This window comes from Lampetra fluviatilis, chromosome 2 (assembly GCF_964198595.1).
Source record: "Lampetra fluviatilis chromosome 2, kcLamFluv1.1, whole genome shotgun sequence".
Taxonomy (NCBI): Eukaryota; Metazoa; Chordata; class Hyperoartia; order Petromyzontiformes; family Petromyzontidae; genus Lampetra; species Lampetra fluviatilis.
This window is the reverse complement of record NC_136276.1, coordinates 7,797,405-7,811,748: the sequence shown is the minus strand read 5'-3', so window position 1 is coordinate 7,811,748 and position 14,344 is coordinate 7,797,405. Positions and strand designations below refer to the sequence as shown.

General features: G+C 40.6%; 2 protein-coding genes across 19 annotated transcripts in view; one reads left to right on the top strand and one right to left on the bottom strand.

Annotated features, from left to right (window-relative positions):
• MOCOS (molybdenum cofactor sulfurase) overlaps window positions 1-4,764 on the bottom strand; it is a 60,665-nt gene extending 55,901 nt beyond the window's left edge. For 3 of the 4 annotated variants that reach the window (XR_013639227.1, XM_078867672.1, XM_078867688.1), the window contains exons 1-3: window positions 4,454-4,764; window positions 543-632; window positions 160-226 (exon numbers count right to left, since the gene is read on the bottom strand). Coding sequence is in view for 3 of the 4 variants with exons in the window: in XM_078867672.1 (XP_078723798.1) it covers window positions 160-226; window positions 543-632; window positions 4,454-4,595 (299 nt within the window). In the remaining variant the exon portion in view is untranslated. Of the gene's footprint in view, window positions 1-159; window positions 227-542; window positions 633-3,478; window positions 3,651-4,453 lie in introns of all 4 variants that reach the window. The other variant, XM_078867680.1, reaches the window with a different exon arrangement.
• A 618-nt stretch (window positions 4,765-5,382) lies between these two features.
• The window catches only part of LOC144941071 (poly(rC)-binding protein 3-like), a 96,108-nt gene continuing 87,146 nt past the window's right edge, over window positions 5,383-14,344 (top strand). For 2 of the 15 annotated variants that reach the window (XM_078867523.1, XM_078867514.1), the window contains exon 1: window positions 6,738-6,880. Coding sequence is in view for 1 of the 15 variants with exons in the window: in XM_078867533.1 (XP_078723659.1) it covers window positions 6,545-6,667 (123 nt within the window). In the remaining 14 variants the exon portion in view is untranslated. Of the gene's footprint in view, window positions 5,806-5,832; window positions 6,668-6,735; window positions 6,881-14,344 lie in introns of those variants that run through there. The other 13 variants (XM_078867562.1, XM_078867552.1, XM_078867597.1 and 10 more) reach the window with 12 other exon arrangements.

The window sequence follows — 14,344 nt, the reverse complement described above, 5'->3', positions numbered from 1 at the left end:
TGAACAATTTACAAAATGTGAATATTTATTGAAAATGAATATATTACAAATGAATAAATGCCTCCACATTTTGAGGACTATGGCCATCAGCGGTGATAAGCATGTGCGTCTTGTTTTTAGTGTTCTATTACGAGTATCACATACATGCAAGGTACGTACCTGTATCTCACATTTTCAATGATGTCATGGGTGAATTTGCTGACATTATTATGACTGTGTGGATTACCTGCAATTGCAAAAAACAAAACATGTTTTTAAACAGTTCCATATATATGGACTATATAAATGTTAATAAAGTTTATTTAAGGAATAAATATTTGTGCGTTCACGATTAAATTGTAAACGTTTAGTAAAAACTGAAAAGACTTACATTTATAAACACAGCTTGGCGAACTAGTTAAATACCTATTAGTTTAACTGTAGTTTAATAAAATGAAGACAATTGACATGGTCGCCTGGGGAAACCTGGGCTACATTAGTGCTACAAATAAATACATACATTCTAATAAAACCCCCTATAAATGAGGCACAATTTGCATTACCGAAAACATTGGACGACAGGTCACGCATGAAGCCTTGAAGCTGGCTCTCAGCATAGAGAGTGGCCCCAGCATGATCGAGATAGGTCGTACCTGCACTCCAAGACACAAGGGTAACGCTTGAATAGATACCATGCTCATGGTATGGATTAACATCATCATTCATGAATCTGGGCAATGGTTTAAAATGAAGCAACAAGACCCTCAGTAGCTTCAGCTGCACGCAAATAATAGGTTCTCCGATGTAGATTAACATACGTCATGCTTAGTAGCAGAACCTTTCGAATATTAACGTAAAGGAGCAGAACTTCTAAAGGTGTATGAGTATTATGTTCATCACTTAACGTTGATGATATGAATGCAATACCTAGAGTGAGATGTGAAGAGCAGTTATCTACAGACTGCTCCACCAATTTAAATTAATGGTTGTGATTTGGAAGCTTATGTTATATAGTTTATGTGAACAGGGTAGAATTTATGAAAGCAATGTTTCATCCAATAATTTATCAGACTCAACTAATCAGTCACCATATTGCTTATCCACTCAATAATTCACAAGAGCATTGCAAACTATGCAAGCCCCCTTTGAAAGTCATATAATGGGCATGCATGTTCTTTTGGGAAAAAAGAAATTACTCTTGAATGAAAATACTCTATTTGGCAGAAATCTCCTACAAAATTATTGCCATTAAATGTCAACGAACTACCCAAGGGTATTTAATGACACAAGTGGAAAATAATTCCATAAAAAAGTAATAACACAGCGGTATGCATTGACAAACGAGTCTGGCAGACAATTGAGATATGGATGCTAGTTGATCAGGGCTATGCTTGTCCACCCCACTCGGTAATAATACCGCGCAGTCAAATAGTCATACCTTTGTAAATGAGCGGTCACATGTCACGATATGACTGCAGGTATTGAATCATTACTTGGACTGCTGTGTCTGTAGCAGCAATATAATGTAGTAGAATTAAAGGTATTTTCTAAGTCGCTTGTTAAAATTCCAATGTTTATATTGGAAGTTATGGATGGGAGATATTTGAGCAACTTGGTGATTATATTTGCTTAAAAAAATGTAATCCCTTGTGTTCTTTTATATATCATTAATACTTTGAGAATTGTAAGATAAAAAAAAAAATCAGAAATAGCCTATAAGTATTTTATATATTTTTTAGGAGCAGAAGAAGGCCTCAATAAGCTGCTGTGGTTCACACAAGGTTTGTAATAATACTACAAAGTTTTAGTACAGTTTAAACTAAAAGCAAATGCAATTGGTTTGCGATGGAACCAAACACAACATATGGACATTTGCTTATAACTTTGATCAAGAAGCACCACCACCACCACGCAGAAGTGGATAAAAAAAACTTCCCAAGGTGGGTGGGAGGGGGGTCGGTCCAAGAATTTTAAGCCTTTTATACAGGGCCTTACACCAAATAAAATATATTTTTTCTGAATAGCAATACAATAAAAAATGTTGGTGTCTCAAGATGGGAATTTTGCCCCCCCCCCCCACCTTCAATGGATTTGCCACTGCTGCCAAGAAACAAAAAGGCAGATTCTGTCAATACTGTAGCAGCGAGCCAGCTATAATTGTGGTACGATCATGGCTGCATGACTTCTAGGAGCTGTGATGGGAGGATTTTTGCTAAAACCAGCAAAAGGCTGTGAAACAGTGGATTAGTGCAACACAGCATGAGCCACGGAGCTTCCAAAAGACATGACACAGCATGGATAGCAGCGGAGGGTGTGCAATTGTGCGAGTGTTCTTGCTCCTGAGTTTAGAAGCCCTTTAAATGCACATATGCTGAAATGTGCATTTTTATTAGTGATTCCAAATGGAACCATCATTCTGAATCATATCGGTATTGAGGTGAAGTTGTCAAGACCTTGTAAATATCCTTCATGACCCAATGTGACACATATCTGACAATTACCCAGGTCTGTGGTGCCACACATTATTTGTGCAGCTGTCAGGATATTTATGATTTAATGTAGAGAGTGACAATACCAGTGACACAGAGTGAATTAATCTTCTCTCCGTACTGACCTGGTTAGTGCATAGGTACACAATAACATGATTTATCTTTAGAAAATAAATTGTGGATTTGAATCTTTTAAAGCAAAATATACACAAATAATTAAATAAACCACATAAAACAAAAGGAAACACTCAACCACTGTACGAATAAACTTTAGCATGAACACAGAATGAACAAATGTTAATTATTGTCCATCAAGCTATGCTGATAAACATCTCAAATATTACAATGCCCTGCTGCCCAGTTGCATAACATCAAGAGTTCCAAAGATAACATTGTCAATGTAAAAAATATATGTCTTGGTATAAAGAAATGGTGACAAGCATGGACATTTTTACAAGATACATAATTTAAAAAGCCCACTAATTCATATATAAATCGGTGCTATGGTTGAGAGCATTATACAGTACTCAATCAAAGAGTTGTCAAATGAAATCCGATTCCTGACTCATTTCCGCCTATCATCGAATTTGGACGACAATAATAATTGTACTATGTAGTGACTGTGCCCAACTATGGAAATGTAGAATTTCCATAACTGGCCACAGAAAAAGATGGATAAGCACAGTTGCATTCTTTGAGGCGAGTAGGGTAGTAGTATTTTTTAACTATAAATAATATTAATACTGTCATTATAGACTGCCATACAGTCCCCATGGCCATATTAAGTGAGTAGGCAACCTTTATTTCAATTAGGTGAGAGCCTAATGAGACTGTCAATGCAATGCGTAGAACAGAACAACGGAAAACTCTGTTGTGGGTGAAAGTTATTTAATGATCAAAGGTCTCCATTCATTTGTCCATAATTGTATGCCAGTAAAAAAAACAATCCCCCTGGGTAAATGCATGGGAATACAATGCAGTTACCCTATAACCACTGGCAGAATAAGTACCTTGGAGTCTCTTAAAATCCTTCTCCACTATTGCTTCTATTTGGCCATCATAGCCATACCACCCTTTGGCACTGTCCAGAAACTTGGATAGGTCCAAGAATTCTCCAGCAGGGCTTTGCACGCCACTGTCCATTCCTGAAACGCCCTCAGGCTGCTGCAGGAGGAGTGTGACCTGTCAATGAGTAATTTTGGAGTAGTCATTAACATCGCGGTTGTCACATCACAACACAGCACCAACGTACCCATCAGATGTCCAATCCATTAGTTTCATACTCCAAATGTATTCGCCGTCACTTATTTAATCATGTGTCTCTTCGAAGAGGATGCTTTAGAAAACGTGGTAGCTTCAGAGCACTTCGAAATAGTTTCAAATGTTCTGCACTTGTGAGAGTGTTAGCCACGTGTATAGTTTGAGTTAGAGGCAACCCAAAGGGCAAATAGCTCTTGCCGACACGCGGCTGTTAGACGCGAGTTCAAAGTCACGTTAATGAGACTTTAACATCACAGGCAGGAGCCGCTCATATCGTCCTGCAGGTAACGTTAAAGAGTGCCGTAGTAACGCTCAAGTGATATCACTGGAGTGCTCGTCACTATGCCTTTAACGTATTTTTTGTCATTAACAAAGCCTCGGTCTTTGAGCTGGGAAGCCCTTGATAAACGCGGCATGCAGAAATAGCCTAGCCGAAGTGATTTCCGCAGTGGTTCACGGTTCGATTCCAGCGGCCACCCTGATCATTCACGCGGTTAGAATGAACCCACGACGCACTGTTTAACGCTTGGCAGAACCCTCCAGAAAAAAAAAGACTCGGTGAGAATTTCCTGCGGTAAACTCACATTATGGTTCCAAATACCGATCATGCGGGCGATATCGTCACAGGAGATTCGGCTCTAAAACTGTATTTTCCAGCAAATGTACCCCTTTCAATGATATAATGACAATACGGCTTTGACGAAAACCGTAACCCCATAAATTACCGGGCAAGCTGGAGCTGACGTGGAACCGGTCAGGCGCGCACTTTGGCTCAGCTACAGCACTGCAATGCACAAGTTGTGGGTCAGTTTCCACATCAACAATCAGCATCGCGTCCACCCGGCGGCCTCCTCCTGCTGTTCGCATTGACACCACGCGTGGACATCTTCAGGAGAGAGAGAGACAGAGAGAGATACGATGCGATGAGGGTAAAACAAAACAAAAAACATGGAATGAGCCTGCTGCACGCAGCTTTCAGAGGTGACAAGCGACGGAGTGTGATATGACCGACTTGTCACGCGTGCGGACCGCGAGTGCAAAGGTCAGAGGCAGGGGGAGGGGGCGGGGAGTAGTGGGGGGGTTAGTGGGGGGGGGAGTGGTGGTGCAGCGGTTAGCGCGCTGCGCTACGAACCCGGAGACGCGAGTTCGATGCCCTGCTCACGGTCACCAACACCGGTGATAGCGATTATCTGAACCGGTTCCTCCTCCTCCTCAACCCCACCTAGGTCGACTCAGCCTTAAATGAGTCTCTGGTGCGGTGTAAAAAAAAAACATCGCCGCTGTCGTAGGTAGACAAAGGCGGCCGGGCGTGGTTTGTTGGCCACCACCACCTCGTACTAACTCGCTGTCAGCACTTGCCCCAATAGTCTGTGTGGGCTATAGGGGGGAGGGATCTTTGTCTTTGTTTTGTGGGGGAGGAGGAGAGGAGGGGGGCGTAGACATCGAGAAGGGGGCGTGGCACCATGGAGTGGACGGGGGACCCGTCGCCCTGGGCAACTGCGTAACAACCCAATGGGAGCGAAGGAACGACGCCCCTCCCCCTTTACTACGGCGCGCCACTTGGGGACAAAATTCAAAGAGGGGGGGCGGGGCGGCGAGAGAGGGAAAAGGAATCGCGTTTTCGCCATGTGTGGTTCGCTCCCCGTTACACCCCCACACCCGAGGCAACGCTGAGTAGCGGGCGGCGTGCGTTCATTGCGAGTCGCGTGTTTGTTGTTGTTGTTGGCAGGGCAGCGCTCGCGTTTTGGCTGGGCTGGTGGTTGTGAGTTTTGTCCAGAAAAAAAATCGGCCAGGCTATATTATATATATTGAGTGGGGTGGTTTTTTTTTGCTCGTGAGAATTGCGCTCAGGGTCTAAACTAGACAGCACCTTCCCAACCCGCTGCTCCTCCTCCTCCTGCTGCTCCTTGGCTCCCCGAGAAACCTTGTCCTTGCGCAGTCATCCCCAGCCAGAACCCACCACCACCACCACCCCCCTCTTCCTTTTTGTCTTCACTCCCCCGTGCATCAACCTCCTTCCTAAAACCTACCTTTAAAAAAACCAAAACCCCGTTTTTACCAAAAAAAAAACCCCGAGGTGAGTGTGTATTTTCCCATCCATTATCTTCATTTTTGTTCTTGTAATTCCGTCGCTGCTCTGTGTTGCATTTAAAGCGCTGCTGCTGCTGCGTGGTCGTGTATGGGCGATGCAATGTGTGGTGATGATGATGTGATGGATGTGCGTTCATTGGGAGCCGCGCACGCGGTGCAGCGCTTAACATTGGCATCGTGACATCTCGCAAGGGGTGGAAGGGCACTTTTGTTGTACCTGTGAATATCCCAGCGTTGTGTTTGCTCGGTGTTTATCGGTATATGCATTTGTCCGTACACGCTGGGTGTTGTTATCCTCTGCTCTAAAGTGTTCCCTCTTCAACCCACCCCCTGTTTCATTTTGGAGTTTCGCAAAGTCGAAGCTTTTGCCGTTTTGCAAAACGCGCGACCTCCCTTGCTCGTTCATCACCCTCCTCCCCATCCCTCCCCATTCACCCACGTGTGATGCTGCTGCTGCTGCTCCGGTGGCGACGATGGTGCTGATAGTGATAGCGGTAAACCTTTCAAAAAGACCGTACGTGTAAAACTTCACGGCACCCACCACCACCACCGCTGCCACAGTTCCACAAACAGACAAGATAGACTGACGTGACAGGGTTGACGGACGGGAACAGCATCCAGGAGAAATATCAACAACAGCAGCAGCAGCAACAGAAACGGCAGCAGCTACAACGTTGGAGTGGAGGTCGGGGTCGCCAGGGCTGGCCCTGTCTGGCCAGTGGCCCATGGCCTGGCCTATGGCCCTGAGTAGACCTCACCACCACATGGGGCCCATGGCCAACCGGGCTCTGGAAGCAATGGCTTACGCTAATTCCTCCTACACGCTGCCAGCCTTGTTTAATATGCCGGTAATTGTCTGCCCTTTTTTAATGTTATTCTTTTGGGGTTTTTTTGCATTGCCATTTGTGTCCTTTTGTGGGCCACTTTGTTTGGTCCTTTCTTGGTTCTGTGGATTTTGTTATTCCAGTCTGTATTTCATTATTATAATTCTCAATATTGACAGCTCCCCCTTGCCCCCCCCCTCCATCCACGTTCATTATGATGCTTTCTTCATATTTACGGTAATTGCACATTTTTATTGTGTGCATGCTTGGGCGGGGGAGGGGATTTCTGTCACCTTTCCTTTTGCTACCCGTGGTGCTGAACGTGCATGCGTTTGCTGTGATTTGCATGTGAATTGCACTGTTAAGTCAATGGGGGCTGTGTGTCGCTTTTACTGTTTCCACTGTGGTTCAGGGCCAGCTTGTGTGCCTGCATACAGTGTGCCGTGTGTATGTATATGTGTGCGTGGCATTTGTGTGTGGGTTTTTTTTACTACGGACGTAATAACATCACAGCTCTACTCTGTAACGGAAGTATACCCGTGTGAACAGGTAAAGTGTGTAGTGGCGAGTGAGTAGTATAATGTGGTCATTGTGAAACTGGGGTGAGGGGGGTGGCACCGTATTGCAATTCGTCTATATGTAATGTGCGCAAACTTCTGCTACCTGCAAAGTCTAGAAACAAAACTTTAACATGTTGTATTTACTTGCAAAACCACTATTCAATGACTAAAAAGGTGTGTTTTAAGACAACGATTGTGCTTACCAAAGGTCTAAATAGAAAAGGCGATAAAGGATCTGAAAAATGATGGTCCATGAAATGCTAAGTTTCTATGAGATAATTAGGCGTTATGAGCAATGTGTTACGAGGCAGATTTGCTGAGAAGAATGCATCCATTGCTGAGTAAACGCGGTCTTGGGATGGTGTAAATCTATTTATGTTAACAGTGCATGCAGACAAATGTTCGTTACCTAACTGCAGTACTCTGTTGTGAACAACACGTAACAAAATATTATACTGTGTGCAATAGTCCTGCACTTTACTAAACGGCAGTATTGTCTGCTTTTGCTGAAACTTGGGGAACCACAAACGCAGTTGGAAAACAAGGGTCAATAATGTTACGTTGTGGGTCTGAGAACCAGATTAAGGCAACCTTCGTTTATATTTTTTCAGTGTGAATTTAGGTGCTAATTGTTGGCAAATTTACGTCAACTTTGTATTTCTAGGGTATTAAAGAGATACACAAAATGCTGGATCTACTTCTGCACAGCATAATAAATGAATAGACGTGCAGGTTTGTGAAATGTCCTTGGGAATGTCAACGATTTAAGAGGTACATTTCAGACACTTTAAACGTGGGTAAGTACTGGTACTGTATAGCCATGAAGTGGCTTTTTACTTGGGCAGAGTGTGACAAGCAAATAGGTCTAATTCACATTTTTTAAAAAAATATTTGCAAGGAAAAAGGCTCAAAATACTTTGTGATATATTCAGTACTGGGTCTAACACCACTTACATTCCACAAGTAAGCCATATATTCTAAAACTAGATCATTACCTTCAAAATATGAACCACCAAGGATTATAGGGTTTTTAAAAATGCGAGATTACCTATTTTTATAAACTGGCCTCTTGTGACCCTTTGAAAAAAATACGATTTCACAAAAAAATTCTATCTTGAATTGACTATCTTGTTACAAAATACGATGAGTGTAATCAATTCACACTGACAGGGAAATATTTTAATGAGCTCTTAAGATGTTGGACGTAAAATAATTACTCTGACGCAGAGGTGGCGTAGTTGATTCGTGACAGCACCATGAAGAAAATTGAGTTGCAAATATGAATTGGCTGCATCGTTTTCATAATTTTACATCCATTCCATATGTTTCTGTGAAATACATATTTCGAGGATGATAAAGTGTATTTTCCCGTTGTGTTCTGACAAAGGCTTTTTTTTTTATATTGGTTCCACAAGCCAAAAAGGTTATTCATGTTTTCCTTCAGAAATTAGACCATTCAAACTGTGGAATATTAAATGAAAGCTTCACCATTCCAAAGTGACAACTGTTTTTCTTTAGTCGCCATAATTATAAAAATGTAATTAATATTGTCTGGGCTTGAACATCATACAGCAGCATTAAGCACATTTTCATGGCTTAATGGAACTTGGCGTGTTAAATCGGTGTTAAGGGTCAAAGGCAATCTGAGCTCATTTTATATTCCTTTCCCGCCTAAAATGCTAATGAACTGGTAACGAAATTGTTATTCAGCAACTTAATAAGTCCTATGTACATATTATAATTTTGTTGGAATCTAGGCTATACGGACGACAAATTTTGAGCACATTAGCTGTGTAATATTTTACATTGGTGTTTCCTTTTACAGTATATGATGTTGATGTTTTCATATGCACTGCAAAGCACCACTTTATTATCTGCTTTTCCAAGGCAATGGTTCGACTGCAATCCCAACGGTTGCAATCTCAGAGGAAATGAAATAGATTCCCTGGGTTTGAGTTAAACCTCAAAACATACAAATGTAATATGTTTTTTGGCTTTTACAAAAAAAAGACATCACGGGCACGTGCGGGATGAATCTGCCAGGATGCATTGCTCTTCCCTTCATTTATCACTTTGTATATTCCTTTTGCCCCAGGTTAAACAAAGGTCAAACATATCTCAGACTTTGTCCTTTAAGCATCGTTTAGCTTAGGATAGGTAAGTAAACCCACACCATTGTACAATGGTTGGTCCATTGACTTTAGGTAACATTGGCAAGGTTCCCATTTACTGCCAGCGGCCACACGCTTACCTTGTACAGTGCTTTATAATGGAACATTTCCCTAAGAGCTTTTCATTAAAAAGTCATGAAGGGCATGACAGGTATTAGCGTGCATACTGCATTAATGCACATTGAAGATGTGATAACCGTGATAAGGTTATAATAACTGTGCTCTTTATTCAACTCTTCATACTGTGAATAATTACAATTCATGAATACACATGTAGAAGGAAGAAGCGTCAAGTATCAGGCATGGCTCTACATTTGGCATAACGTTGACGAGTGTAAGAACTGTAACTAATGGAATGAGCTGGATGGCCTGAAAAATCATACTTTTGCGTTAAACTCATGAAGTTAGTTTAAGTATAATGTGTTTATATATTTTCTTTAAAGTGCATACATCATGAATGCATGCATGCATTTAAAGAATGACTGGCACAGACCAACTTCAGCAGCCAATTGCTTGAATTAAAATTGTACCAAAGCAGACTGTGTCTGAATATCACAGGGGCATCCAATATTTAGCACGCACATGTGTTTTTCATCTTATGAGTAGGGTACCTTATAAAAGTTTTTTTCGAAATAATTTGCACATGCATTTATCATCATGTAATGTATGCAGAGATTACCCAGTATCTGCAAATGTGGCAGACTTGACAATGTAATGTTCCTGCAGCAATTAGCATATGTGTGAAGAGAATTCTAGATGAAGTGGTGAATTAGATTGAAAATATGTGTGTGTTTTTGGTAAACAATTTGGGTATTTTATGCAATAAACGTTAAAAAAAACATGCAATTCAGAATCGATTATATACTGTATTATAGTGTGGAATATTAAGGTTTGGCAGTACTATGGAAGAATGAGAGGTCTTAAGGATATGTTCATGTTATTGAACATCCCCTTTGTCAATCCATGCCTGGATGATGGCCTCCTCAGCCTGCGATTGCCATGGGGGTTATATTGCCACCGTTCACCACACTGATCGGTGCTTGTTGGTGATGGTGATGAGCATAGATATGGGAGCATAGAAGTATAGTATAAAACATTTTGCTGATAACCTTAAGGTAGCATAGCCCCGTAGCTGCATATGACAACCTTGTGTGCATGGTGGTCATCCATTCCAAGCTCTATCCAGGCTCATCCAAGATCTGATGGTTATTTGGTCATACGCTTAACTCTATACTTTGTCTTTTTCACTCGGTGGCATCGGTCTATTTATGGTGGGAGAGAGGGGGGGGGTCCTGTACACCCGAACGGTAACTCCCTCTCACACGCAGTCTCTTACTAACAGCTCTTAGTGATGCCACTGAAATCAGTCATTGGAGCTTGTTTTGGAGCGGTTGTAGGTGTGGTCGGGTACCTTGCTTTAGGTCATGAATCCAGACATTGAATCACATAAAGAGCACCCTATGAAATATATTTAATTGTGTGCGTTTTTTTATATAAATAACTGAATTAATGCTAAATGTTATCCTTGTTCAGACCCTGTTTAGCAAAGGCAGTGTAACACGAGTGCTCTTTCCATCCTTCAGAGAGATCGTTGTATCCACAGCCTTGCACTCCTGTCGACGTTATTAAAAGATCTGAAAACAGTTTTGTTTAAGGGCATCACATTGTGTAGCAGTGAACAAGACTGTGTAGGCGTATGTTTACTTAAACCTTGTCCTTGTTTTGCTCACCCTCTGTTTTCATGCACTTGTGAGCAATATTAAATCAAAGTGAATGCTCGATCTCATTAGTAGCCATGATATATTCACTGCTGGATAAGGCCTCTTCAACCTTCCGCCATAGCTCAGTCTTGTCATGAAACAGCCCATTCAGGGCTCCTGCATATGACCAGATTTCAGCACCCCTTTTCCACGGTGGATGTATCCTGGCGTTCGTTCCCTCCTTTATATGCCACTGCATCGTTAGGTTCGATCACTCACCATTTTTCTCGCATAAGCCCACTCGCTTTACAGTCAATATGATGTCTCTAGCCTGCATGTGTTCTCTATCCACGTTTTGCCCATTTTATCTCCCAGCTTAAGTGCCAGCATGCATTTCCCTCCCCTTGCTTCGTTGCCATTTACTTTGCGAACGTCCACACTTCTGATAGCAACTCGTATGTACTGTGGTAACGTTTTCCTTTAGAGGCACAACATTGAGAATTGTTATTCCAACAGTGCTCTTGTTTTTACTCCTTATTTAATCATTTTGTCTTTGATTTTCCATCAATAATTGCCTTTGGGATATACGGTACTATCTTGTTTTGCAGCATTGTCTCTCGAAGTATCTTTGTTTAAAAAGTGAACTTATCGCACATTCTTTTGATTTGCCGTGCTTATTTATTTTGAGCCCACCTTCACAGCCTTCTTTATAATGTTCTTCATTCATATCCTGTAGATAGATCACTGCCATTGGATTGTCATCAGCAATACTGATTGTCATCATGACGAGAGGGTCAATGCTTTCCCCTCTTATGTTCACGTGTGTATTTCTCCAATTTTTCAGACGACATAAGTTGAATAGCCTTGGTGAAATCTTTTCTTCTTGATTGTACACGATGTATACGGACTACAATGTTTTTGGTCACCAGAGTCCGTGTGTTGTATGTAGTAGTGATTAATGCATTACATTTCCTATACAGTATACATTTGCTGGTATACTTGGATTTTTTTTCATATTAGCGTGTTTTCTTACTAGAGACAGCATTTAATAATGGATGCTATAGTCAGCTTTATATATATTTCATTTGTGTTGCCACATTTGTTGAGGAAATTGTAGCTTCTTTTGGAAATGTTTGTTATTTTGAATCTGGTGACCTGACACCTTTCAATTTACAGATCGTTTTTCAACATTTATCCTTAGATTTAAAATTCGTATGATGTAGCTCCATTCATCCCACTACTTGCCATATTGATTTAAAATCAGCATTTCCTCTTTAATTATATAGATATGGTCAAATATATATATAATCTTGAGCAAAAACACCAGCTCTCAATGGGCACACATTTGGTCCTCTGTGCAAACAAGCAAACAGGATGTCTTCTATGAATGAATTCTAGGCTTTATTAATAATACTATATTATTGTAGATGACCAGGGCCTGGCTTCTTAGAATGTATGTATTTACAAATATTGTTATGATGCTTCGAATAAATAACATGTATAAGATAAGGAGGTATTTGTAAGAATAGCTTCTAAAATGGTTGAAGTAATTTCTAACTAGAATAATGTTTTGTTTTGTAGATTTGTAAAAATTGTGTTTTAAAGTACTGTATGTGTGAATTGGTTAGGAAATGAAATAATGCATCTTCATGTTGTCAACCCCCTAAGGCTATTTACAGCAGCCACTATTTACATAACCTTGAATTTTCTACAATTTGTTCATATTTTAAGTTGTAACGTGTTTCAGAAAAAAACAGAGACAGTAAACGGGTTAAAAGTAAAAATTTAATAATAGCTTCAGAAAAGTGCAGTGCAAAGGTTTGAAGTTATAGTTAGTGGACTGTTTTTTTCTATGAGCATTAATGGAATTGAAAATGGTGAGCACAATGTGAAAAAGTAAATCGATTCCTGCGTGTGATTTTGCACACATTCAAAAACTTGTTTTTAAAATGCCCTCGTTTTGTGTACCCAATACACATCTTTAAAAAATTATCAACACATGTGGCCTTGGGGATATATTCCTTTGTTGGCGATGGAGACATTGATAACTCATTGGTAAAATTAAGGCAAGAATACAAATTTTCGCCCAACACTTCCCCACACACGCTGCTACAGAGAAAATGTTTATTCATGCCAGTCCAACCCATACTGTTATTTATTCTCGGAATTGGAATTCAGCCAAATTAAGTGAAACACCAAATTTAACTTGATGTTTTATGTGCATTCATGGGTGACCCGGGCTGACATAATCGAACTAAACTTGAGAGACGACCCCAGTTGAATCATGCATGGCTGTCCATCAACAATCTCAGCAGTGCCAAGTTCGAACCTTGAGCCACCTGGCCACATCTTTCGTGATGTGCACTACAAAAAATGTACTTCGTTGTAATTTTTACTTTGTGGTTGCAAACCTTATTTGTCCTGATAATCACGAAGCGTAAGTCGCCTGAATGTCAGTATTATGTAATAGCCATATGGAGCACAAGACTACAAGTGAATTATATATTTATAGGCAGCTTATGATTACACTGTACTCTTTAAACGTCTGTAAATATTTTACCTGAATTCTGTATTGTTATTTGCCAATGTGAGTGTTTATTCTCTAGATTAATCATATTTGTATGAAATGCAACATTACATGCTTGTAATTCATATAGCTATGTAGTTCATGTTTAGTTCACTTCATGTATATTTTTCAAATGTTAATAACAATTTAGTAATGTACGGTCCTTTTGTTAATACGTTGCTGCATAAAGTCCCTTTACATGACATGGAGTGCAGATAACCCATGGACATTGGGAATAACTTGCCACGTGACTCTTCTTATCTGTGCACAAATTGTGAGTATTAGGAAGTAGCTTCTAAACGCATTGAGTAAATCGTGGCTAATCGAAAATAATAGGAAGAACTAGGGCCCTAAACCTGACACCGCTAATAGGAGTAATAGGGCGACAGATAAGAGTTCTGTATACTGAATGTAGAATAGGTAAATGGTTTAATACACACACAACGAAATGCGCCATAATATCTCAGCGGAAACAAAAAAAAGTCACCATGGTGTTGAGTCTTTCTCCCTTACCAAGAAAGGCGTATACATAATTTATATATTGACCTAAAGCTTTCATGACTGCAGGAATTCATACTCTTGGGTCTTTCGGTAAAGTCACGTAGATAGAAATTTAAATAAAAATCACGACGTTTCGATCGCAACACAAGCAATCGTCTTCAGGTGAAAAAATACAGCAGGCGGACTGCTGAGGCAGAAAGAAA